Raw genomic sequence first — 26991 nt, 5'->3', positions numbered from 1 at the left:
CGCTACTCCGGAACCCATAAAGGATTAGTGGAGAATTAGAATAGTAAAAATCGGAAAGTAATTTGAGTGGTGGATATGTTAGTCGGGTATTTGGATTGAGAAGGATTGTGGAGGGATAGAGAAGGGAAAAGGGTTCGACGCCTCATCAGGGGTAGTAAGCACTGTATAAATGCAATTACAATACAATACAATACAATTTATATAGCGCTTGCTACCCCTCAATCGCCCCTTACGAAAGAGCCAACAAGATCATACACACTTTCCTTCTGACAAGCTTTCCTTAGTCACATTACCAAAGATATGCAGCTTGTCATACAATGTTACATTTGAAAATTGATTAAGCTGGTGAAATTTGTGTAATTCCCTAATTTCTCATTATGCAAAATTTCCGAAATTATTTGAACGTTTTTATCTCATGTTCAATTTATCACACAATAGACTCCTTTGGGCAGAAATTATCTTTACTCGAACTATTCTCCTGGCACCATATTGACAGTGAAAACATGATTTGAGATACCTGAATACCATATTTCTCTCTAGAAACATACTTTCCCCAAAAAACTGCCACATTTTGCAGGAAACAAATATGCAATTTCACCCATCTATACTTTTTAAGTCTCTTGGTGACTTTCAAGCCTTTCAGGGGGCTCTTATGCAAATGAACATTTCCCCTGCCCTTTCACCTGACACAGTAATTGATGACTCTGCCAGGAGGATCTGCTGTATCTAGTTCTGTGCCCCCTGTTCACACCTCTCTGCCATTTTGGGGATAATCCTGATGAGCTGCTTTTTAGGTCTCTGGTACAGATAGCTAGCAAAAGAACTTTTGTACCCAACATAAAATTAAAAACCACATTGTGTCTACTCCATTCTCATGATTTGATGACTTTCTTGTCTATTTGCTCCTAATTGTATGGCTTTCCTACTAATTCCTATGTTTGTCTCTCTCATTGAGCAATTCGGTCTCAATGTGTCTTGATTGTCTGAGGTGTATCCTTCCTCGACTGCATAAGCAAATTGAAATGCACGAGGAACAAAGTTCTCACCCCTTCTCTCCCTGTGCCCCTTGTTTCCTGCTTTCTTTACTAAAATATTCACCCAAGAGACTCCCATTCTCTCTTTATTCATAATTCACTACTGCACTGGTGGATGGTCATCTTTAAATGATTAGCTTGCATGCACAGGGGCCATCTTGGCAATCCCTCTAAGATGGCTGTCATGCGTAGTATGCACAGCCACCAAAAATAACTTCAAGATGAATACCATACCTGTGATTACATGCATGCAAGGGCCAACATTTGTGCACATGCACACTGGCCATCTTGTAATGCTTTTTAAAGGAAATGCTTTTCTAAGATGGCCACTGTGTGTTCACATAAATGGGGGGCATCTGTTGGAATAGGCATGAACAAACCAAATACACCTAACCAAACACTATTGATCCTGCATCTGACTACATGTTAAGCACGTCAATCTTAAAGTCCACTAAATAATCAAGTCCTGTGCCAATCACCTCCGAGACCTGCTGCAGTTAGGTCCCACTGGAAATCCCGAGATAAAACTTTGAAGAAAAGAGGAGGCAGCACCAGGGATGAAGTCACACTTCAGCCAGTATGATCATTTCAAATTCTTTTATTCTTCTTTGCATAACAAAACAGGACAACAGTCAACATGTTTCGTTCCCTTTATCGGAACTTCATCAGGGCAAAAAGTTTATTGAATGGACCACGTTCCAATTGATGAATCAGGGTGGTAGAAAGCCAAATTAGACGGACAAAGTAGAATCCGGTTTCTAAAAAACGTCACCACACTATTACAGCTTGATTCTGTTTACTGCCATAGCTCACTCAGGATTATCCAACACGACTTTGGTATGATAATCTGGGCTGTATGCATCCAGTATTCACGGGGTCCAAAAATAGTTCCATTTATGTGTACAAGTGGAACTGGGTTAAAGCTGAGTTCTATTTCAAGTGGTGGGTCACTCTGAGTTAACCAGAACAATTCTATTTGGTAATACAATCCAAATATTTCCAATGTCCAGGGATTCCAAAGAAAATTCCGCTCAAATGAAGATTTTTTGTGTGTCTGCATTCACAATGATGATATAGTAACTAGAAGGTAGAAACCAACTAAAATAAAATCGGTCATCCGTATAAAACGGCTGCTTTCCTGTACCGTGGGTTTTGGTATACTCATCCCCTGTAATATGGCCGGGATGCCCGCCACCCCCTCCCAACACATATCCCCAAGGATGGGAAGTCGGACAATAGTTGAACTTTTTGGAAGGCGGGAGGGAGTCACCCTCCCGGCCGTATTTATTAAAATATGAAACAAAATGTAAAACATTAAATAAAAGTTTCATCATTATGCATTATGTACAATTTGTCATTTATTACATTTCGATGCAGTCATGTACTTTTGGCTAACATCCTGAAAATGCATACACTCTAACTCAAATTGTACATCCTAGCATTAAGGGCCAACGGCAAGGTCTTAACCGGTGTCAGATCCCTACTACCAGACTCCCGCCCTCACTGTGTGAGCGGCGCATGCGCAGAGGGCTCTACCCTCATTGCCAACTGTAACTTCCCTTGTCGTGGTGGGGGCCCCCTTACTACTCGTCGCCATCTTAAGGGTCGTCCGAGTTCCCGTATGAGGTCTCTGTAGGAAGGACAGCGTGGACTCTCCCCCCATCCCCACACTCTCTATCCGCCGTCGCGGATATCCGGCCCCCGGGAAATTAGTAGGAGGGGCATCTAACCGCCTCCCCCCCTGGGAGGGGCCCATGGCCATCTCCCCATAGGCGCCCCATCCTTAGTGGGTGCCGCCTCCCCGTGGAAGGGGCCAATGGCCGTCTTCCCCCGAGCGCTCCCATCCATTGTGGGTGGCGCCCCACTCTAGGGACCTTGAAATAACTGCTCACCGATCATGACCTTACCGCCCGACAAATAAATATGACAGTTGTTTACCTACTAAGGAAAGAAAATTCCACATCATCTTACTGTGTTATCAACTGCTCTTTCCTGCAAGAAGACATTTCTGCAATGAAAAATTCAAATCTTTATTCTCAACGTTCCTTCATTCTCTCACCAAGGAAAAAGAGGCCTATACCTTCATCACTCATAAAACTTTATTTCCTCCAAACACTTGCTATAAGGGGCTGGTGGGTGGGTCAAAATTGCTGCTTGTTCCGTCGAGGGCTCACGAGCAACGAGTGGGTGCAGCCTTCCGATCCGAGGAACAAGAGGACGATCTTCTGGATTCCCGCTCCTTTATTCTTCTGTGGGAGGGCGTGTACCTGTCCCCGATACGCCTACGGGGCGTGGTCTTCCGTCGAGGTGTCTAGAACAACCCCTCTCGGGCGGGGGAAGGCGCGCCCCGGCTACGCCACTTCGGGCATACCAGCCGGGCTACGCCCACCCCGCCCAAAATGGTTTGCCGGGAGGTTCGGGGCACCCATCCATACGTTCGGGGGGACCGAGCGGTCGCCCCTTTTCCATATGGCCGGGATGCCCGCCACCCCCTCCCAACACATATCCCCAAGGATGGGAAGTCGGACAATAGTTGAACTTTTTGGAAGGCGGGAGGGAGTCACCCTCCCGGCCGTATTTATTAAAATATGAAACAAAATTTAAAACATTAAATAAAAGTTTTATCATTATGCATTATGTACAATTTGTCATTTATTACATTTCGATGCAGTCATGTACTTTTGGCTAACATCCTGAAAATGCATACACTCTAACTCAAATTGTACATCCTAGCATTAAGGGCCAACGGCAAGGTCTTAACCGGTGTCAGATCCCTACTACCAGACTCCCGCCCTCACTGTGTGAGCGGCGCATGCGCAGAGGGCTCTACCCTCATTGCCAACTGTAACTTCCCTTGTCGTGGTGGGGGCCCCCTTACTACTCGACGCCATCTTAAAGGTCGTCCGAGTTCCCGTATGAGGTCTCTGTAGGAAGGACAGCGTGGACTCTCCCCCCATCCCCACACTCTCTATCCGCCGTCGCGGATATCCGGCCCCCGGGAAATTAGTAGGAGGGGCATCTAACCGCCTCCCCCCCTGGGAGGGGCCCATGGCCATCTCCCCATAGGCGCCCCATCCTTAGTGGGTGCCGCCTCCCCGTGGAAGGGGCCAATGGCCGTTTTCCCCCGGGTGCTCCCATCCATTGTGGGTGGCGCCCCACTCTAGGGACCTTGAAATAACTGCTCACCGATCATGACCTTACCGCCACAGACCGGATAGTTGACCGACTATCCGGTCCCCCCAACTCCTCCTAAAGGTCATGCTTCCTCAAACCCCTTAGCCATGAAATGAAGTCTCCTATGAGTAAGTCATTCCCCACCCTGGACAGGTGAACCCCATCGTTCAGATACATATGATCACCACGAATACACCCATGAGGAATGTTATGCAACTGTGCAGAACGGAACAATCTACCAATTTTATTATTGACCCGTTTAACTGAATGGTTCAGTGCTGACATCGAAAGGCCCCCCTGCCACCTCCTTCTAGGAATCATGTGGGACCAGGCAATCGTGCACCCCGGGACTCTTTTAGCCAACCAGCTAACAGCCGACAAAACTCGTTCAAGTAACACTCGTCTACCCAGTGTCACCAAGTCGTTGCCTCCCAGGTGTACTATGACTACAGATGGCGGTGACCTATGCCGCCCTAGAAGTCCCTCGAAAAATGGCTCAAAGTTGTCAAAATTGAGCCCACCCTTCCCATGGAAGGCCACTCTGAACCCGTATTCCCCAGGTGCGTGAATCACGTCACCTCTCCTTGAATACGTCGCCGGCGCGCCTCACGTATGAGTGGCCCACGACCCATACCATCCTCTCTCCAGTCGGTGGCCTCTGACCGCTGGTCTCCTGATGCTGGGTCGACCTCAAATTCCGCCCCGCGTGGCAGGCTCGCGAAACTGTAAAGTAAACAAAGACAGAAAACAGTGAGTGCATGTCAATTGATCACTCACAACATGTGCAATCGCACATACCTCTTGAAGCAATTCGAGGACCAACGGCCCAATTGTTTCACTTCCTCAGCACTCTGACCCCTGGCTGTAGCCTCTGTAGCAGCCCCTATCCTAAAGGAGTGGGACCCAAAATCGCACGGGTCCATGCCCGCATCAGCAATTGCCAGTGCTAGTACCCTCTGAAACTGAAATCTCGTCAGTGGGGTGCCATCCATATGTCGGAGCAAACTCCCCCCCCATGCGGCCGCTCTTAGCGCCAAATAGTCTTCCACGCACTTCAACGGGCAGATGGGGGACCCACGTTTGCGCTGTACGACAACACTATTTCCCATAGCCCCCTGGTCAGTCTTGGACCTGGCTATCACGATTACCATCGAATCACCCCTTATTTGGATGTGATCCCTGCACAAGCCTCCCTCCATATCTTTCTTGTTCCTAGCGACAAGTTCGCTCACCCTCATAGCCCCATGGAATGCCAATGTGAACGCTGCCCGGAACAGAACTGCTTCAAAATAAGAGGAACACGTCTCATCCAGCTTTGCCAAAAGCAGAGACAGTCTGTCTAAGCCAATCGGGTGCCTCGTATCTTGCTTGCAACCCTCAAGGCGCTTCCAGCCGCGAAGGGCTTTCTTCACCAAAAAGGAACCCGTAGGGTCCCTTATTCCATGTACCTGGGCCATGAAGGAAATGGCCGCCCTATGCCTACTGGCCGTTGCCACTGATCGGCCCTCTCTGTGCAGTGCAATCAGGTACCCCAGGAAGGATTCCTCCTGACCCCAGTTCCGACTCTCTGTGGGACCCAAATATGTGCAATAGGAACGAAACGCTCCTTCGTATGCTTTCCTCGTCCTGGGGGCTAGACTCGCTGCCACGAGGTCTTGTAATCCGGGGCACCGATTAGCCACATTGCTTCGGGGAATGGTGCTGCCTCTAGGTCCGCAGTGGGCAGATAACCCCTGAATGCCTGCATATGTGAACGAGAGAGTGCATCAGCCACATGATTCAGTACACCTGGCACATGTTTCGCCCTGAACTGTACATTCCATCTCATGCAAAGCAGCACAATTTCTTTCAACAATCTTAGGATCAATTTGCAGCGTGCTGCCTGTTGGTTAATACACTCGACAACAGTCATATTATCAGACCAAAACACCACCGAGCGGTCCCTGAAGTCGTCAGTCCATGTCATCAGAGCAACCCAGATGGGGAATAACTCCAGGAACCCAATGTTACCTGTGAGACCGTTGGAGTGCCACCATGTTGGCCACGTTCGTGCCGACCATCGATTACCCAAGATGGCACCAAAACCCACGCTCCCAGCCGAGTCGGTCCATAGACCTAGTTCCTCCGAAGACTCTGGCGGGGAGTTCCACACGACTCGACCGTTGAAGTCCGCCAGAAATGCCAACCAAATCCGCATATCCTGGCGAACCTCCCCCGACAGTCTCGTACGGTGGTGACCCTCTTTGAGACCTACCATTGCTTGCGCGATAGAGCGCGAAAAGGGGCGGGCCATAGGCATCACCCTCAAGGCAAAATTAAGCTGACCCACCGTTTGTTGTAACTGGTGCAGGGTCACTTTCTCCCCATCCAGGCATTGCATCAAGGAAGCCCGGAACTTGACCACCTTTTCCATTGGTAATCGGAAACACCCCTCCACAGAATCGAGTTCAATTCCCAGAAACTCCAGTGAAGTAGATGGTCCAACCGTCTTACCTGGTGCCAATGGGACCCCAAATTCACACATGAGGATGCAGAAATCATGCAGCGCCTGTGCGCAGTTCGTATCACCAGCTGCCCCCAAGAACAGGAAGTCATCCAGATAATGCATAACATGTCTATGCCCTGTGGCCTCGGTGAAGGCCCATTCCAAAAAACAGCTAAACATTTCAAAATAAGCACAAGAAATGGAGCAACCCATGGGCATGCATTTATCCATGTAATAACTTCCTTGAAATGAAAAACCTAGCAGGCGCTGATCCTGCGGGTGCACCGGAAGCAACCGGAACGCTGATTCGATATCACATTTCGCCATCAGCGCCCCAGGGCCCAGGTGGTTCAACATGGCCACGGCATTGTCGAACGATGCATATCGTACTGAACAAACTTCTGGGTCAATGGCATCATTCACCGAGGAACCCCTAGGAGCAGAAAGGTTATGTATGAGTCTAAACTCCCCGGGATCTTTCTTCGGGACAACCCCTAACGGGGAACAGATGAACTCGGCCACCGGCGGGCGATGAAAGGGCCCAGCCACTCGCCCTAAACTGACTTCTTTTGCTATTTTCTTTTCTGCCACGCCAGGGTTGTGCTGTACCGATAACTGGTTTCTACAAAAGGAGTTCCCCCGAAAATCCCCCACTGGGATGTGGAAGCCATGTAAGAATCCCTTCCTCAACACCCCAGCGGATACATGATCAGGGTATTTGTTTAACCACGGAATCATAACCATGAGATCAATGGGTGTGGGCAATCGGTCACTAAGGTCTACCTCACTCCTGCTTAGACCCACCTTTTCCCCCCGTCCCGCCATTTTTTGATCTACATGCACTTTCCGGGTGTGAGGAATTCCCACAGCCGGCACACACATGCTTAAACTTGCATGTCCCCTGTGGTCTGTTACAGTTGCCTCGATTGAAGCCCCAACAGACCCCCCCTTTTCCGCCATTCCCGCCAACTCTAGGCTGGTAGCCCCCACCTGTGCCTGCTCGAAAGGGCACCCCGGGCTTTTGGCGGACCACTCCGGACCCGCTCCCGCCCGGCGAGGACGTACCTGTCGCCCCTGGCAGGAGTTGCTTGTGCCATGACACCGAGTCCAAACAATCCCAAGACAAAGAAGCATCATATTCTTTTGCTTTACGGAACTTCATGTCATAGCCTTTCCATTCTTCTCCCTCATACATTGAATGAAAATCCATAATGCGATTCTGATAGCAAACCAACTCAGTCATAACCTCAGGTTTACGTTCCCCCATGACTGCGGTAAATATAGAGAAGGCCTTAACCCAGTTCGTCACTGTCTCGTCCACCCTGAACTCGGCCATCTTGGCGCGCCAGACACTCGGGTGCCACAAATCTTTCTGCGTTTTAGCATACTCCATCTCGCGATGGTCGGTTAACAATGAAAACATGTTGACATACTTGTCTCCCCATATTAACTCTTTCGTGGCCATGGGAATGTGCTGTGCAACCTCTTCCCGCCTTGAGTGTATTGAGCCCTCCCCCACCATTGGCAATGCGAGCTTACCCGGATCGGCCGTTGCTGCCGCCGTCTTTTCTTGACCAGCTGCTGGTACTCCAGGTGCCACCTGTGGGGGAACAAGAGGAACACTCGCCTTTGCGACATCTCTCGATTGCCGTAACTGCTTTATTAGTACTCTGGCTTCTTCGGCCGGATCTCCCGGGCTCACTGTGCCCCCCACCTTCGACTTAAGCCATGCCGTCAACTGTGCGGCCAATTCTGGGGGCATCTCATCATCCTCGGCCGGGGTTATCACCACCGGGATCGGCTGGCCTAAATCTGGGTTCTCAGCCGGTACGAGGGGGGTGATAGGGGGTACCTCTGAGACTGGGACCCCCCCCCGAAACAGCCCTCTCCTTTACCCGCTTCCCTCTAACCCCGGGGACAACTCCCGGCAAGGCCGGGCCTATTACCTTTTTCGGCTGACTTGGGTCATTCAATGCGGCCAATTGCTTCTTCACCTCCGCCAAACCTCTACCGAGTGATTGGACCTGACCGAGCTTTCGGTCCATACAAGCCATCCGGTTCGACAACAGGCGTAACACCCTTTCCGTCTCGGAACCCTTTCCTGCTTTCTTGCTAGGCATGGTTTCGAGTCCTCCGCCCTTGGTCGATCCACAAGGTCCTTCGAAACTGAAAGAGAAAAAACAGGATTACCACGTTCAAAATTGCTGCTTGTTCCGTCGAGGGCTCACGAGCAACGAGTGGGTGCAGCCTTCCGATCCGAGGAACAAGAGGACGATCTTCTGGATTCCCGCTCCTTTATTCTTCTGTGGGAGGGCGTGTACCCGTCCCCGATACGCCTACGGGGCGTGGTCTTCCGTCGAGGTGTCTAGAACAACCCCTCTCGGGCGGGGGAAGGCGCGCCCCGGCTACGCCACTTCGGGCATACCAGCCGGGCTACGCCCAACCCGCCCAAAATGGTTTGCCGGGAGGTTCGGGGCACCCATCCATACGTTCGGGGGACCGAGCGGTCGCCCCTTTTCCATTCTCAGAGTGTTTCGAACCCAACAATTGCGGTTTACCATAACCTCCTTTACATTGAAGGATGGGCGTCTTATACAGATTTTTCTTTCCACTTTGTCAGTCTAATTTGGCTAATTATCGCCCGTGATTCATCAATTGGAACGTCATCCATCCAATACCCTTTTTGCCCTGATGAAGTTCCGATAAAGGAAACGAAACACATTGGCTGTTGTTCTGTTTTGTTATGCTAAGAGGAATAAAGAAATTTTAAATGACCATACTGGCTGAAGTGTGACTTCAACCCTGGTGCTGCCTCCGCTTTTCTTCAAACCAAATACACCTACGAAAGACCTATTGGCTTTCCAATGCTTATTGTACCATGTGATCACTGTGTGTCCCTTGCCTGGGTATCCTCTGCTACCCAACTTCTAGATGTAGCCTTGAGTCTTGGCAAACCCTCCCTATTGAATGAACACAAGCCAGCTATTCAGGTAGGATATGATGGAAAGGAACAGCAAATACATCAGCAAAATCCAATGTGAGTGACTAATACAATACCATGTGATGTTAGATAGTGAAGATTATCGTTTCCCAACCAGAACTCTGTCAGTCGGTTGCCAAAGCCTTGCTTATATGTCTTCCAGTCCCGAAAGAAATCCACTGAGCCATCCACCCGTCTCTGGAACACCTGAAAGGAAAAAGGAACATGCATTGGAAATGCAATCGGGCTCGGATTTATTTGAGTTTGAGCTAATGGCATTGTAAATGGCAATGTCTTTTCGCCATGTGTTATGGAGTGTGTGCATGTGGTGTGTAGTGGAATTATGTGGGTTAGATTTGAATTGTAGCAATGGTGGCATGCTGTGCTTTACATGAATATGTTTAAAAGTAAAGTGTACCATACTGAGATTGCTACAATAGTTAATTGTGGATGCGTTAACAATTGATGCCGTGCACTGATGGCTGGTGGTGTGTGTGACTATGCCACACTGGTGCCACTGCACCTGCTGCACAATGGTAGCTACGCCACACTGGTGGTACTACACCTGCTGTGCAATCATAGCTAAGTAACACTGATAACACCTCACCTGCTCCACGAATGGTAACTACGCCACACACTGGTGCCACTGCACCTGCTGCACAATCATAGCTAAGCAACACTACCACTGCACCAGCTCCACCAATGGTAGCTACCAATCACCGGTACCACTGCACATGCTGCACCAAGGATAGCTACGCCACACTGGTGCCACTGCACCTGCTGCACAATCATAGCTAAGCAACACTACCACTGCACCAGCTCCACCAATGGTAGCTACCACTCACCGGTACCACTGCACATGCTGCACCAATGATAGCTATGCCACACTGGTGCCACTGCACCTGCTGCACAATCATAGCTAAGCAACACTACCACTGCACCAGCTCCACCAATGGTAGCTACCACTCACCGGTATCACTGCACATGCTGCACCAATGATAGCTACGCCACACTGGTGCCACTGCACCTGCTGCGCATTCATAGCTAAGTAACACTGATAACACCTCACCTGCTCCACGAATGGTTACTACGCCACACACTGGTGCCACTGCACCTGCTGCACAATCATAGCTAAGCAACACTACCACTGCACCTGCTCCACCAATGGTAACTACCACTCACCGGTACCACTGTACATGCTGCACCAATGATCGCTACGCCACACTGGTGCCACTGCACCTGCTGCACAATCATAGCTAAGTAACACTGATAACACTACACCTGCTACACAACGCCATCTACCACACACTGGTGCCACTGCACCTGCTGCACAATAATAGCTAAGCAACACTACCACTGCAACTGCTCCACCTATAAATCTATGCCACACTGGTGCCACTGCACCTACTGCACAATGGTAGCTACGCCACACTGGTGGTACTACACCTGCTGCGCAATCATAGCTAAGTAACACTGATAACACCTCACCTGCTCCATGAATGGTAACTACGCCACACACTGGTGCCACTGCACCTGCTGCACAATCATAGCTAAGCAGCACTACCACTGCACCTGCTCCACCAATGGTAGCTACCACTCACCGGTACCTCTGCACATGCTGCACCAATCATAGCTACGCCACACTGGTGCCACTGCACCTGCTGCACAATCATAGCTAAGTAACACTGATAACACTACACCTGCTACAGAACGCCATCTACCACACACTGGTGCCACTGCACCTGCTGCACAATAATAGCTAAGCAACACTACCACTGCAACTGCTCCACCTATAATGCTATGCAACACTGGTGCCACTGCACCTACTGCACAATGGTAGCTACGCCACACTGGTGGTACTACACCTGCTGCGCAATCATAGCTAAGTAACACTGATAACACCTCACCTGCTCCACGAATAGTAACTACGCCACACACTGGTGCCACTGCACATGCTGCACAATCATAGCTAAGCAACACTACCACTGCACCTGCTCCACCAATGGTAGCTACCACTCACCGGTAGCACTGCACATGCTGCACCAATGATAGCTACGCCACACTGGTGCCACTGCACCTGCTGCACAATCATAGCTAAGTAACACTGATAACACTACACCTGCTACACAACACCATCTACCACACACTGGTGCCACTGCTGCACAATAATAGCTAAGCAACACTACCACTGCAACTGCTCCACCTATAATGCTATGCCACACTGGTGCCACTGCACCTACTGCACAATGGTAGCTACGCCACACTGGTGGTACTACACCTGCTGCGCAATCATAGCTAAGTAACACTGATAACACCTCACCTGCTCCACGAATGGTAACTACGCCACACACTGGTGCCACTGCACCTGCTGCACAATCATAGCTAAGCAACACTACCACTGCACCTGCTCCACCAATGGTAGCTACCACTCACCGGTACCACTGCACATGCTGCACCAATGATAGCTACGCCACACTGGTGCCACTGCACCTGCTGCACAATCATAGCTAAGTAACACTGATAACACTACACCTGCTACACAACGCCATCTACAACACACTGGTGCCACTGCACCTGCTGCACAATCATAGCTATTTATTATTTATTTATTTATTTATTTATTTATTTATTTATTTTATGTGCTTCTATAGCGCCTGACTAGATCCCCGAAGGGATATCTCTGCGCTTGTGATGGAACAAGAATATTTGACCCCCGCCTGGTCCTAAACAGAAATAGTAAATCATAAGCTGATTAGTTGGTAGTAAAAAGGTGGGTTTTAAGGATTTTGCGAAAGGATAAATGGTTGGTGATGAGTTTGAGTTGAAGGGGAAGGGAGTTCCAAAGGACGGGTCCTGTGTGTGCCAAAGCCCGACCTCCCTGGCGAGATTTTTTTATTTTAGGGACCTGTAATAGGTGAAGATTACTCGATCGAAGTGATCGGCCTGGCACATTGGGTAAGAAAGCTTTAGTCAAATATTTAGGGCCCTTTCCTATCAGACACCTATGAATGGTGCACAGAATTTTGAACTTCGTGCGTTGCCGCACTGGCAACCAGTGGAGTTTAGCTAGTAGAGGGCGGGAGGGAGTTCTAGATGGAACATTGAGAACTAACCTCGCCGCCGTATTTTGGACTACTTGTAATTTGTTTAATTGGCCTTCATTGGTTGACAAAAGAAGGCCATTGCAGTAGTCCAATCTACTGATCACTAGTGCCTGGACTAGGGTTTTCCTGTGACCATCGGGTATAGAGGGAAACACCCTTTTCAAAAGTCCGATGGCTCTAAAACAGGTGCCCGCAACTTGGTTGACATGATGTTTAAAAGTCAAGGCTTGATCGAATAACACCCCCAAGTTTTTGACAGTCTGCTTTGGGACAGGAACTGGTCCTAATTCTGTGGGCCACCACTCCCCAGACCATAATGTTGCTGCCTCCCCAAACAATAAAACCTCTGTTTTGCCCACGTTGCATTGCAGGCAGTTCTCAGCCATCCAACATGACACAGCCCTCATGCCTTCTGCAAAGGATTTTTGCAGGGCAGGTGAGAAAGTTTTAAAGGGGAACAACAGCTGGGTGTCATCAGCGTAGGATATCGGGGTAAACTCATATGGCCTCACTAAGTCGGCCAGGGGGGCCACATACACATTAAATAATGTGGGGCTAAGACATGAGCCCTGTGGCACACCCCTGGTGAGCTCCCTAGAGATGGATTTGTGGGAGCCCAACCTGACGTCTTGGGAGCGGCAGGAAAGGAAGCTTTCTACCCAAGACAGGGCCGTCCCTCCCAACCCTACACCCCTCAGACGGTCGAGAAGCACTTCATGGGACACCGTATCGAAAGCAGCAGACAAATCCAACAGCACCAGAATCATAGACCCCCCACTATCCAGTGTCAACCTGATGTTATTGGTCACTTCTAGTAGGGCCGATTCGGTGCTGTGGTTTGGTCTGAACCCAGATTGAGAAGGGTCCAGGCCTTCTGTTGCTTCAAGGTGATTCGATAGGTGGGTATTAACGTGCTTCTCCGTCATCTTACCGATGTAGGGTAGGAGGGAGATGGGCCGAAGATTGGACAAGTCTGTCCAAGGGGAAGCCGCCTTCTTCCTGATAGGGTTTACCACCGCTATCTTCCATTCTCTCGGGACTTGTCCTTTCGTCAGTGAGATGTTCATAACTGACTGGATGGAGGGCCCCAAAATGGAAATTAAAGGGGCCACCATTTTAGCAGGAAGGTGATCACTCGGGGAGCCAGTTTTCATATGGTTAATGAGGAGTGGGAGATCTGAATCACTAACTGGTGGAATAGTAAGAAAGGTGTTTTTAGTCTGTGCAGGAAGTGCACATGGGGGGGGGGCCCTGTTACTGTGCCTTGTGAAGCCAAGATTTTGTTATAAATCAGATTTATTTTGTCCTCAAAGAACATGGAGATCTCATCACACAATGTCTGTGAGGCATCATCAGGGCTCTCACTAGCTGATGGTTTTACAAAACTTAGCAAGATTTTAAATAATTCCCTCGGACAGTTACCCGCCTCTTCTAGTTGTAGGGATACATTATTTTTCCTTGCAAGCTTTATATTTTTATAATACTTTGACTGAGTTTCTAAAAACATTTTTCTTTCTTGCTCATTTTTTGATTTCCTCCATGCTTTTTCTAGCCTCCTACATTTCTGTTTTTCCTTCCTGAGGTCAAGGGTATACCACTTTTCTTGTTTAGTAGGAGGGTACTGTTTATGAAGTTTTAACGGGGCGAGAGAATCAATAGCTGACTTAAGAGATTTATTGTACTTTTCCAGTGCCTCTTCAGCTGAGTCTACTTCGGTGAATTGGGGTTGTTGCCAGTGTTCACGCAGATTCTCAACTGATATTTTATGCCATTGGCGACGTAAAATAGGAGGAGGTGGTGTTCTAGATTGTTGTTTGGTGGGTCTTGCCAGATAGAACTCAATCAAAAAGTGATCGGTCCAATGGATTTCTATAGCAGGGAGGCACCTTATTTTAGTGCAGTTGGAAAAAATAGAGTCAAGGGTATGGCCAGCTGTATGAGTTGCCCCACTATTTTTTATCTCTAACCCAAGATTGGACAGATCTGCTGTTAATTGTATAGATTCATGATCTTCAGGGTTGTCCATATGTATATTAAAATCTCCAAGGAGAAGAAAGTCCTCCTTAGCTCTAACATGGGGGGCCAGTAATTCCAGAAGAGACAAAGCAAAATCTGGATTCTGTCCCGGTGGGCGATATGTTAGTGCGCCCTTCCATGAGATATTACTTGTCAAGTTAATTTTAAATATCATGATTTCCAAAAGAGGGGTAAAGCTCTGTTCTATCATTGCTATCTTAAAGGTGTCTTTAAAAATGATAGCTAATCCTCCTCCAGTTTTAATAGGCCTATCCACGTGTATGATTTTATAACCCACTGGAACCCCTAATGTTATAGCAGTGGTAGTATGGGGTTTCATCCACGTTTCAGTGAAGAAACATATATCGGGTTGCTTAGAAAAAATCAGATCCCAGATCTGAAGTTGGTGTTTTGGAAGGGACCGTACATTAAGGAGAAAACACTTAAGTTCTGTGGGGGAAGTAGATATGGAAACATTAGCGTGAGAGCTGTCAATTGGCACCATTGATTGATAACGACATTGTCGACAAGAAAAGCAACCCTCAAGTAGCTTGCCGGGTAATCGTGTAGCACAGGTGCGCGTGGGTCGAAACTGGCGCAGAGAACTAGCAGAATACGAAATAAAACGAGTACCTACAATAGCGGGGTCCATACCACAAGGGCCCTAGCCCCTACGCCACGTCCTGTCGCGGACGGGCGCATACAGGCAGCTCTTTGGCGGGTCTTCGGCGGGGCTGCGCGCGCCCGCTGCGCGCTCGTAATCCTGCGAGGGCTAAATAACCCCCAGGAAGTCAAACACTAGAGCGCTACCCGCTCTTCGTGCCGTCCGACCAGAAGTGCCTGCAGGTCCCCGCAAGGAGTGTCAGGGAGGCGGCTCCGGTGATCAGTAATGGCGTGTGGTGCAGGGGGGAGATGAAATTTTAAAAATACAAGTTACAAGTTTTAAAAACACAACAACACTGATTTACTAAGCGCTAACAAGCACTTACTGCCCAGGACAGGTCAAATTGCAAAGCGGGTCGGAGACACTGCCACTGTCTCCTTCCCACAGCGAAATGCGCTCCTGCTCCGCCTAAATAACCCCCAGGAAGTCAAACACTAGAGCGCTACCCGCTCTTCGTGCCGTCCGACCGGAAGTGCCTGCAGGTCCCCGCAAGGAGTGTCAGGGAGGCGGCTCCGGTGATCAGTAATGGCGTGTGGTGCAGGGGGGAGATGAAATTTTAAAAATACAAGTTACAAGTTTTAAAAACACAACAACACTGATTTACTAAGCGCTAACAAGCACTTACTGCCCAGGACAGGTCAAATTGCAAAGCGGGTCGGAGACACTGCCACTGTCTCCTTCCCACAGCGAAATGCGCTCCTGCTCCGCCTAAATAACCCCCAGGAAGCAACACTACCACTGCAACTGCTCCACCTATGGTGCTATGCCACACTGGTGCCACTGCACCTACTGCACAATGGTAGCTACGCCACACTGGTGGTACTACACCTGCTGCGCAATCATAGCTAAGTAACACTGATAACACCTCACCTGCTCCACGAATGGTAACTACGCCACACACTGTTGCCACTGCACCTGCTGCACAATCATAGCTAAGCAACACTACCACTGCACCTGCTCCACCAATGGTAGCTACCACTCACCAGTACCACTGCACATGCAGCACCAATGATAGCTACGCCACACTGGTGCCACTGCACCTGCTGCACAATCATAGCTAAGTAACACTGATAACACTACACCTGCTACACAACGCCATCTACCACACACTGGTGCCACTGCACCTGCTGCACAATCATAGCTAAGCAACACTACCACTGCAACTGCTCCACCTATGGTGCTATGCCACCCTGGGCCCACTGCACCTACTGCACAATGGTAGCTAGGCCACACTGGTGGTACTACACCTGCTGCGCAATCATAGCTAAGTAACACTGATAACACCTCACCTGCTCCACGAATGATAACTACGCCACACACTGGTGCCACTGCACCTGCTGCACAATCATAGCTAAGCAACACTACCACTGCACCTGCTCCACCAATGGTAGCTACCACTCACCGGTACCACTGCACATGCTGCACCAATGATAGCTACGCCACACTGGTGCCACTGCACCTGCTGCACAATCATAGCTAAGTAACACTGATAACACTACACCTGCTACACAACGCCATCTACCACACACTGGTGCCACTGCACCTGCTGCACAATCATAGCTAAGCAACACTACCACTGCAACTGCTCCACCTATGGTGCTATGCAACACTGGTGCCACTGCACCTACTGCACAATGGGAGCTACGCCACACTGGTGGTACTACACCTGCTGCGCAATAATAGCTAAGTAACACTGATAACACCTCACCTGCTCCACGAATGGTAACTACGCCACACACTGGTGCCACTGCACCTGCTGCACAATCATAGCTAAGTAACACTGACAAAACTGCACTTGCTACACAACGCCATCTACCACACACTGGTGCCACTGCACCTGAGCTAAGCAACACTACCACTGCAACTGTTCCACTTATGGTAGCTGCCACACACTGGTACCACTGCACCTGCTGCACTAATGATAGCTACACCACACTGGTGCCACTGAACCTGCTGCACAATGGTAGCTAACACACACTGGTACCACTGCACCTTCTCCACTAATAATAGCTACACCACACTGGTGCCACTGCCCCTGCTCCACTAATGATAGCTACACCACACTGGTGCCACTGCACCTGCTGCACAACTGAAGCCACCGTCTATATAAACACAGCTGTAGTCAGTAAAGAAAACCAGATCTTCATGAAAAGAGGAAACGCGAAACACAGAACAAGCACGAACGCGCGCCACTCACTGCAGACTGGTGAACGCGCCCCGACCATCTGGATTCTATTACCGCAGCGCCCTGACAGCTCTAATTGTTAATTTATTGCACTGCCGTGCGCATAACCACTCAGGATATGGCGGAAGTGCTGAAGCAGAAAAACATATGGCCTATTACGTGCAGGGCACCGTGAGGACCAATTACCATCACATGGCAAAATAAACCACTGAAAAATCTCGCGCACTGAGGAATTTTTCCTGCACTATCCAGAACCCCCTAACAAAAGGAGCTCGGAGCTCCGCCTCCCCTGCTGACGCTGGGGTGACGTAGGCCGAGCCCTAAAAAGGCACACATTCATGGCTGACGCACAAGAAGAGGGAGGAGAACATAGAGAAAGCAAAGGCCAGACGGTCGTTTCTTTGGACTTTTCACATGAGAATAATACACTTGACAGTGACAGCACAACCTGCAAGAGTTTAACTGAGCACTACATTTTCACAGGCTTTGTTTATTTAAGAATCCTTTAAATCAGAGGAGCAACATTGTACCTGCTATAGACAACTCTAGAGCAGCATGCAATGTTATTTCAGGACTAATAGGGAGCGAGGGCCACGTGTTTCATGAGGCACTTAGGGAATGCTGTGAGTTTAAGCAAACATTACATGAGCAGGAAATGAACCCACTGTGAGCCTCTTTATGAGCGACACCAGCAATACTGATCAAACCAGTAACAGCAGATGTAGGCTCCACGGGGATTGCATGTTGCAGTTTTAGCCTCTAGATATTTGCTGAAACACTTGTAGAAATGGGGAAACTGTCAAAGCTGTACCAATTCATAAATGTTATTCCCCTAAAACAGACAGGTGAGCATTCCTACACCTCCTCCCCTCACGCAGTACTGATGCTCCTAAGATAGATACATCAGGACATATTGGTCCCAATTCCTCACAACTCAAAATCACACCCTTTGGATACATTGTTGAAAATGTAAGCATATAATCCGCCAAACTTTTAAATAATTAAGGAGCATGTTACAGAAATCATTTGTGATACCAGCACTACATAATATATGTACAAAATTGTCAAGCACAGGTGTGTTCCCATCCCATTTTATCTATTGTATATATAGCTGGCCAACCAATAGGTCTAAATGAAATTGTTTTTACCACTAAGATGGTGGTGGGGGAACCATCCTTGCATTGTTGTATGCAGACTAGGACCATACTATTAAATCAACTGTAAGCCGAAAAAAAGAGCACTACAGTTTCATAATACAAGGTTGTTAGACTGGCATGCATGATGTAGTATTCCCCAGATCTATTTGACTTCACACCTCCTGTTTTGCTGAATTCTATTTTGTTGGCTTTAGGACTCTAAGCCCTTTACCACTGCTAATCTGTATGAAAGTACTTGTGCTATCTCCCCAAAACATAGTAAAATTGTCCTACACCTGATTTACACATTTAACGTACTTGTAGATACCCAGGGTCTGTAAATTTAATGCTACTAGTGGTCCTGCAGCACTCATTGTGCAACCTACTAAAGTGGATGTACGACGTTAACAGGCGTACTTTTACAACGTGTGCCGTTACTACGCAACTTTTACAACGCAAGTCGTTACAACGACTTGCGTTGGGGGGCACTGGATAGTAAATATTTTAATTTACTATTCCAACTCTAGTCCCCGTGGATAGTAGGTAAGGAGTTGGATAGTAAATTAAACTATTTACTATGCTGGAGCACCCCCCAGCGCAAGTCGTCGTAACGACTTGCGTTGTAAAAGTTGCGTGGTAACAGTACCGCGTTGTAAAACCTTCGTTGTAAAGGTTGTTCCCCACTAAAGTATAATGTTTAAGCATGTCTCAGGCCAACCATTGCACCCTGTAGTGCAGTTTTAAACTGCCAGTTTCACCTGTCAAACAAAAACGTTTGCAGGGCTCAAAACCCCATTTTTAATACTCTTACGTGACCCCCTAAGGTAGGACCTAAATGCCCATAGGGCAGTATAAATGATATTTCAAAAACAGGACATGTGGTTATATGTTTTACATGTCATGATAGTGAAAAACACCTAAAATTGTTTTTCACTATGGCATATGAGTTATATTTCTCCCATTGGCTAACCCTGAGGTACATTATTACATTTATTAAGTGGTAACCTTGTATTGGGAGCAGGCAGTTTGGAGGCTTGACAGGGGATGTGATGAACTTTCTACCCAAATATGGGTAGGACGGGGTATTTTCCCTCAATCAAAGTCACCAGGTATAAATATTGAACCCTCAGAACCACCCTTCAGTACACTCCTGGACCTGTGGAAGATTTAGAAGAAGGACTATGCTCCTGCCCTGCTGCCATAAGTACTGCCCACTGGACTCAACATTCTCAAGAACATTTCTTCGAGAATTTGCCTAAGTCCGAAGGTAAGCCATGACTGGGCTCAATCCATCCCTTGTTTCCAACCCAATCGAGGTCAGCCTTAACTTGTAACTTTGACCCAGTCTTGCGTGATCAGATACCTGCAGTTGGCGCTTTAAACTTTTAGGAGCTACATTTCACTAAAAACTCATACCCCGGTTCTACTGATTGTATTGAATATGTTTTGATGCAATTTTATTTATCAAAATGTCATCTATTTTTCTAAATTGGTTTGGGATTTTTCCTGTGTTGTTTTTTCACTATATAACTGTTTCTGTGCTGCATAAATACTTTAGACATTGCCTCTAAATTAAGCCTGACTGCTTTTGTGATAAGCTACAAGGGGGTTAATCACAAGTTAATTTAGTGGCGCTTGTGGTTCACCAGGACGAGGACTGTGATTGCTGCATCAGTGCGGCTTCCAGCCCCTCAAGCAATAACCCAATTTATTACAAAGGTCAATTATTTAAATTAGGGGTCTCCAACCTTTTCTGTACTGAGAGCTACTTATTTTCAATGAAACGCACTGAGATCTACTAATTTAAGTATTGTATGATTAAAATTTTTGTATATGTATAATATTTTAACCAAGCCAACGCTTTCTAATTTAATAAGCTGGGCTGCAAAACTGGTGAGCTACTCAAAAGTAGCTGAAGAGCTACAGTAGCTCACGAGCTAATGTTTGGAGATCCCACAATCATGATGTATGTTTAAGAAGAATAGACCGAAATTTAAAATGTGTAAGCAAGCTCAAAAGACAAAATTCAGTTAACAGATATGAAGATTTATTAAACGCTTGTTGACGCATAGCTGCAACACATAGGAGACTTGTTTGAGGACGGTACGTTTTTAATCTTGGGGAAGGCTCACTCTACCTTTAAGATTAGATGAGGGCAGCACATGCAATATAGTAAGGTACGCAAAGCATCGAAGGACATGTGGCCCTACTTAGTCAAGTTAGTTATTATGCACTCGTGGGGGACTAACACTTTAAAAATAAAAAGAAACCACAAAATGGGTAAAAAGCCAAAATGGTATCCTGCTGTTAGCTTACAGAAGACTATCAATTGACCAGCAAAGGCAGGAGGCTCTTGACATAGTTCACTGACTGAGGAATACTGAGAATTGTTCATCTGCTGAGGAGGCACATCTCAAAGTGATCAGAAAGGATGAAACATGCAAGTGTGATTTTCTCTTGCCTGGACATCGGGAATGCTACTCATGTAATGGTATCGAAAAATCTACTTTCCTACCTATAGATGATCCAAAATTTTCCATATAGATTATTTTCAGCAGAAACCAGAAAACATCTCCAGCCACTCACTGCCTCTAATGGACTCAATAGAAGCTACTGAACTTCTGAAATCCCTGAAGACTTTGCTTTTCAACAAGCAAAAAGTATTCAATTACTGTTGAGGGGTTATACGACTCACATTTTGCTCACATCATTGCTCACCCGGCCGCGGAATCGGATATACGGCAAATTTTGGCAGCGTTAAAGTCCGGATCGCCCGCAGACCCCTGCCCAGCCAGGGTCTTGGGAGGGATAGTGGATACTATTAGTCAAGAGGTGACACATATTGTTAACCTCTCCCTTTCCAAGGCCTCGATTCCGAGAAGTTGGAAGGAGGCAAAGCTGCTCCCTTTGTTAAAAAAGGCAGGTTTAGATCCAGCTATGCCATCGAGCTATCGGCCCATATCACTGTTGCCAGCTTTGGCGAAGGTGTGTGAGAAGGTGGCTTTTAAACAGTTGGATGGCTTCATTGAGTCCTCCCACGCATTACATCCTGCCCAGTCAGGGTTCAGAGCGACCTACAGTACCGAGACAGCATTAGTTGAGGTCTCGGAGGCAGTTCGAGAGTGCTTGGACGGGGGTGGCAGAGCGGTCCTGATTTTATTGGACCTCTCTGCCGCCTTCGATACGGTGCCTCATGCCCTACTTATCGCTAGACTGCGAGCCATCGGCATCTCTGGGCTGGCCCTTGACTGGCTGTCATCGTTTTTGAGCGATAGAACTCAGCAGGTCTGGATGCCCCCTTACTCTTCGGCCCCGAAGAGACTGTCAACTGGAGTTCCGCAGGGTTCTACGTTAAGCCCTTTATTGTTTAACGTTTATATGACCCCTCTACTATATCTGGCGGAACAGCTGGGAGCCAAAATAACAGCTTACGCTGACGATACACAGCTGTTATTCACCTGGCCTAAGGGTGCGTCTGACCCATCAGCAGTCCAACATTGTCTGTCGGAAGTATTCAGGTGGCTCGCACAAGTTCAACTCAAGTGCAACGAAGATAAGTCCGAGATTTTATTCTTCGGCTCCTTCCCTGACAACTTCAAGGATCAGATTTGGCCCCCGGACCTGCCCTGTCCCAGTACGACGGGAGGCCCAGCTAAGAACTTGGGGGTCTGGTTCAGTCAAGATTTGAAGTTTGCGGATCACATAAAAAAACTGACCGGTACCTGCTTTGGCACTCTGCGAGCCCTGAGTAACTTCTTCCCTCTTTTGCCCAGGGTAGCCAAGGAGGCTGTTCTTCGAGCCCTGATTTTATCTCGGCTCGATTATGCTAATGCCTTATTCTGTGGTCTACCCGCGTATTTGGTTCATCGGTTACAGGTGATTCAAAACGCTGCAGTACGCTTGCTCTTCTCTCTCCCTAGGAGGTCGAGTGTGCGGAGTCATCTACGAAGCCTGCACTGGCTACCTGTACCGCATCGAATCTTGTTTAAAATTCTTGTGTTGGCATTTAGAGCAGTCCATGGTCAGGGACCGTCGTATCTGCAGAAACGGTTCTCATTTTATACTCCCAACCGTGTCCTTCGATCGGCCAATCAATGCCTACTGGTCACTCCCAAATTCAAACATGCTCGGTTGGGAGGACAATCTATTTCAGTTAGGGCAGCCTCTGCTTGGAATGCTCTCCCCCTGTTCCTTAGAGCTGCGCCGACCATCACTGTTTTTAAGAAGGAACTCAAGACTCATCTGTTCAATGCCCTCCTCTAACAGCTTGTTCAGGCCCGGATCCCTCACTCTTGCTGTCCAATCACTCACCGCGCCAGGATACCCCGTGGTAATTGAGCGCGCTATAAAAGTTTTAATAAACATAAACATAAACTTATTGTGACTCATTATTATGGACATTTATAAAGCAGGCATCTAGTAATGCAAATCTCATCATTTGGGAACTTTCCCTGGGAATGTCCTTCCTTGATGGACAATGGGCACAATATTGATTCTGGCTAATCTATCCACCATATGTATCATATTTGGTGAAGTACAGTTTGCAGGAGGATCTGGGTCTACTAAGATGTTGTTCACAATTTGATCTTCCATGGAATACGTTGAGTTTGATGTTTCCAGTTTCGGTAACCCTATCAAAATGATCTTTAATTGGGCGTTATTTATATTCTGAGGAGACCTTCCATACTAGAGCCCCAACTCATCTTGTATGTTGGTTGCGGAGGTCTACATTCCTGCCCCCTCTCATGCTTCCTGAACCCATGCTATTTCTGCTCAGGCCATTTATAATCCTTGCCTACTTTTCTAGGGTATCGGGAAAGTCCAATTAGGTGGGTATCACCCTGCATTTATAGTTAAAACATTAATCCTGTTATGACCCTCTTCAATGTGTACCCAGTCACGGTAGTCACATGAGATTGTGAAACAACTGGTGGGCCTGTCAACTCTGGACAACAGATCCTTTCTATGTGAGGGCAATGACAACATTTTGAGAAATTTGTAAAGGCATTTGGCATTTTGTGCACCACTACACTTTACAGTCAGGAATAGAGATTACATACATCAACATTATAGTATCTAGCAGGGCTTGCAGTAAAGATTCATTCAAAGCATCACACATTAACTGAAAAACTGCCAGTCCTAGTGTTCAGAGTCTGCTGGCCTTGCCTCCGAGTGAGTGAACGACGAGTGGATTTAGTTGGTGGCTTGAAGTTTCTCTATTGGTCCTTCAGACATCTTCAGGCTATGCCACTTACAGAATAAAGAATTCATTCAAAACAAATGAAAGTTCATACCTTCTTCCATTACCCCAAGAGTAGGGAAAAATCCCTTTCACAATTCTGTAGTGTGTGTTGATTATTGCTAACCCAGTTGCTTTTTAATTTTATTAAAGTTTTGCTGTCAGGCCTACTGTTTGGTAACAGTTTATCTGTTTTGAGGAGAATTATTTATTTTATTTTCTCTTGCTGTATCTGGTGAAAAATTGCTAAATTATTTTTGATGCTGATGACATAGAAGTGTCATCTGTACAAGTGCAGATTTGGAAGGGTCCATAACATGGTAAGGATTTGAATCATGTATTATAAAATGGCAGGAATGTATTAATAAACAGCTGCTTCAATGGTGCACACACTATCCCTCCAAATAATTTTGACTTACAATCCATCCTCCTCCATCGGTGTCCATGTCACAAAGCACTGTCATGGGTTTCCCATCCTCAGGGTAGATGGTGTACCAGCCACTCAGAATGGTCCCTTTCTGCAATAGATCCTTGCAATTCCTTGCCCCTACATCCAGGTTTGGTGATGATAAGATAAGGCAAATAAAGCAGAAATGAATTACATTAATTTAGGAAACCCACACATGCTTGTGCGTATACATACACACACCCACACATACAAAAAATCCACAATAAAGGCTATATGAGCTATTGTCAATCATCCATGGAGGACACACCAAAATCCACAATAAAGCACTTAAAGGTAACATTAAAGAAAATGAAACATATATACTAAAAAAGCTACAAACTATCATGCACTTAAGTGGAATCACTTACTCCATTGCTTATTTGGTAAGTACTTCAAAAAAGAAAAAAACAAAACAGAAAAAATGCTGCATATTCAGTTCCAGCCTGCCACCAGGTCAAGGGACACTAGAACTATTATGAGATTCCTGCTGAGATTGAGTCTCTTTTTCCATTCACCTTCTTCCCAGGTTCTTGAAACCAGTAATGTGCCCAAAAAAAGTCCTGCAGTTTTTGCTTTTTTCCAAGAGGTAGTCCATTTTATAAATGTTTGTGGTTTCCGCCTACTTTTAGTTTGTGGTGGTAACTGGTGTGAAATCCACGGGTGATTCTAGAAAGCTATTCATTTCGGAAAAGTAGTCAAAATTCTGACTTCAGCAAGTGGTCATTTGTGCGGATCCCTCAGGGACCTATTACGAGTCATGTGGTGTGAGGATCACCAGATTCATGGTGGCACAGCAATGGCAGATCCAGCCACCGCTGCACCAGCAGTCCAACTGCCCAATTACATCTCAGGCAGTCAGACCACCCGGGGGCCTGCCAGCTCTGCTAGGGAACCACTGTTCCCTGGTGTAGGAGTGGTGGTCAGAGGTCGCAATACGCTTGGCAGGGCCGCCACAGTCCTGCCAAGCATATTACAAGTTTCCTCCCTGCCAGGCTTTTCATGGTGGTTTCATCGCCATGAAAAGCCTGGCGGAGAGGAAACAGTATCCCCCCTGTGCCTCAACCATATGTGTATGCACGCAGGGGGGGGGCATAACATGTGCCCCCATGTGTGCATGCACATAGGTTCATGCACGGCATGGACTTTCGAATCTATGCAGTGCAGAAACCTTGTGGTGTGGTCCCAATGCGATGCCTATTTTAATGGCACTACTGCTTTTAAAATAGGCAGTGCCAAGGGACCACCACGAAAAAGTCGTAATCTGGCAGGCGGGTGGCACAAGCTTTGGCGGGTTGGTGGTGCAGCCGTTTGCCCTGCCGCACAAGCGCTCTGCCAAAAACTCGTAACGAGGCCCTCAGTGTTTTCTCAAAACATCTAACTAACAAACAGCCATTGTGACAAAGTTTTCATCTGTAACTTTTTGTTACAATGACCAATTAACAAAAGCCATTATGTCCGATAGACCCTTCTGGTCACAGAGATATATTGGTGTGTAGATGTTCCAAAAACACGAGATACCAAGAGCCAAAAACCAGGCTGCACCTTACAATGATTTTTTTTGTCTATCGATTATATAGCAATTCATACAGACCCTCCAGGATTTCGCAATTTCGCGATTTGCAAAAAAATCACGAAATCGGCAGTTTTGTAAAAATGCCGCGATTTTTACAAAACTGCCGGCGAAATTTAGAAAATGCGCCCAAAACACTGAAGGCATGCATGTTTTACCCACAGTGACAGGCTCAAAGGGGCCCCCCTCCCTCCCCCGGAGTGTTTGTCAGCCCGGGCCGAGACACCCCCGGGCTGGCGGGCGTCTTGTCTTAAGGCAGCTGCACCCGAGTACTTAACAGGTCTTTAAAGACCATTCACTTATTAACTAGGCTTTGTTCTGTTTTCACCCTTTCGAGCCCCCTGCCCCTCCACTCTGCCTATTGCTGTAGGAACTTGACACCCCTTCCCCCCCCCCCCCCCCCCCCTGCAGCTGCCTTAAGACAAGACGGCCGCCAGCCCCGGGCTGTCTCAGCCCGGGCTGACAATCACTCCGGGGGAGGGAGGGGGGCTGAAGCATATTTATTTCTCTTGCACCTGGCCTCTGCTTCAGGACAATATGCCACAGAGCCAGTAGAATGGACTCAATGATTTGCTATAGTTTTAAGCATTCTCCTTTGCAATTCAGTGTGTGAATATACCTTGAAATAGAAGAAAACTGAAAACAACAATAGCTGAATGCACACAATATTCCCGTGTTTTCTATTTCCTTTTTGCTTATACAAGAGGACACCAACACATTATAGTCACTCCCAGTCTTTCAAAGCAGAAGTGCAATGCTACAGGATTGAGATAATGAAGAATGCATTATAGGGCCATACCGCAACGTGTACTATTTCCTAGAGGTAAAACGCGTGCACATCTTCTGTACGCTCGTGCCTTCTCTTGTCTCCCTTCGGGACAGAAAGCAGCAGCAATAGAGTCTCATAGCTTCATGTTGCTAAATAACTCAAAAACAAAGATATCTGTGTTTGTTGT

The 26991-nt window shown here is 47.4% G+C and overlaps 1 protein-coding gene across 1 annotated transcript in view; it reads right to left on the bottom strand.

The window, feature by feature from the left end:
* The window catches only part of LOC144754342 (ficolin-2-like), a 182545-nt gene that overhangs the window by 20612 nt on the left and 134942 nt on the right, over nucleotides 1-26991 (bottom strand). The window contains exons 8-9 of the mRNA XM_078642031.1: nucleotides 24437-24564; nucleotides 9751-9880 (exon numbers count right to left, since the gene is read on the bottom strand). Coding sequence (XP_078498157.1) covers nucleotides 9751-9880; nucleotides 24437-24564 — 258 coding nt within the window. The remainder of the gene's footprint in view (nucleotides 1-9750; nucleotides 9881-24436; nucleotides 24565-26991) is intronic.

Source organism: Lissotriton helveticus, chromosome 5_1 (assembly GCF_964261635.1).
Source record: "Lissotriton helveticus chromosome 5_1, aLisHel1.1, whole genome shotgun sequence".
Classification (NCBI taxonomy): domain Eukaryota; kingdom Metazoa; phylum Chordata; class Amphibia; order Caudata; family Salamandridae; genus Lissotriton; species Lissotriton helveticus.
The sequence above is the reverse complement of the archived record's forward strand: the minus strand, read 5'-3'. Positions and strand labels throughout refer to the sequence as shown.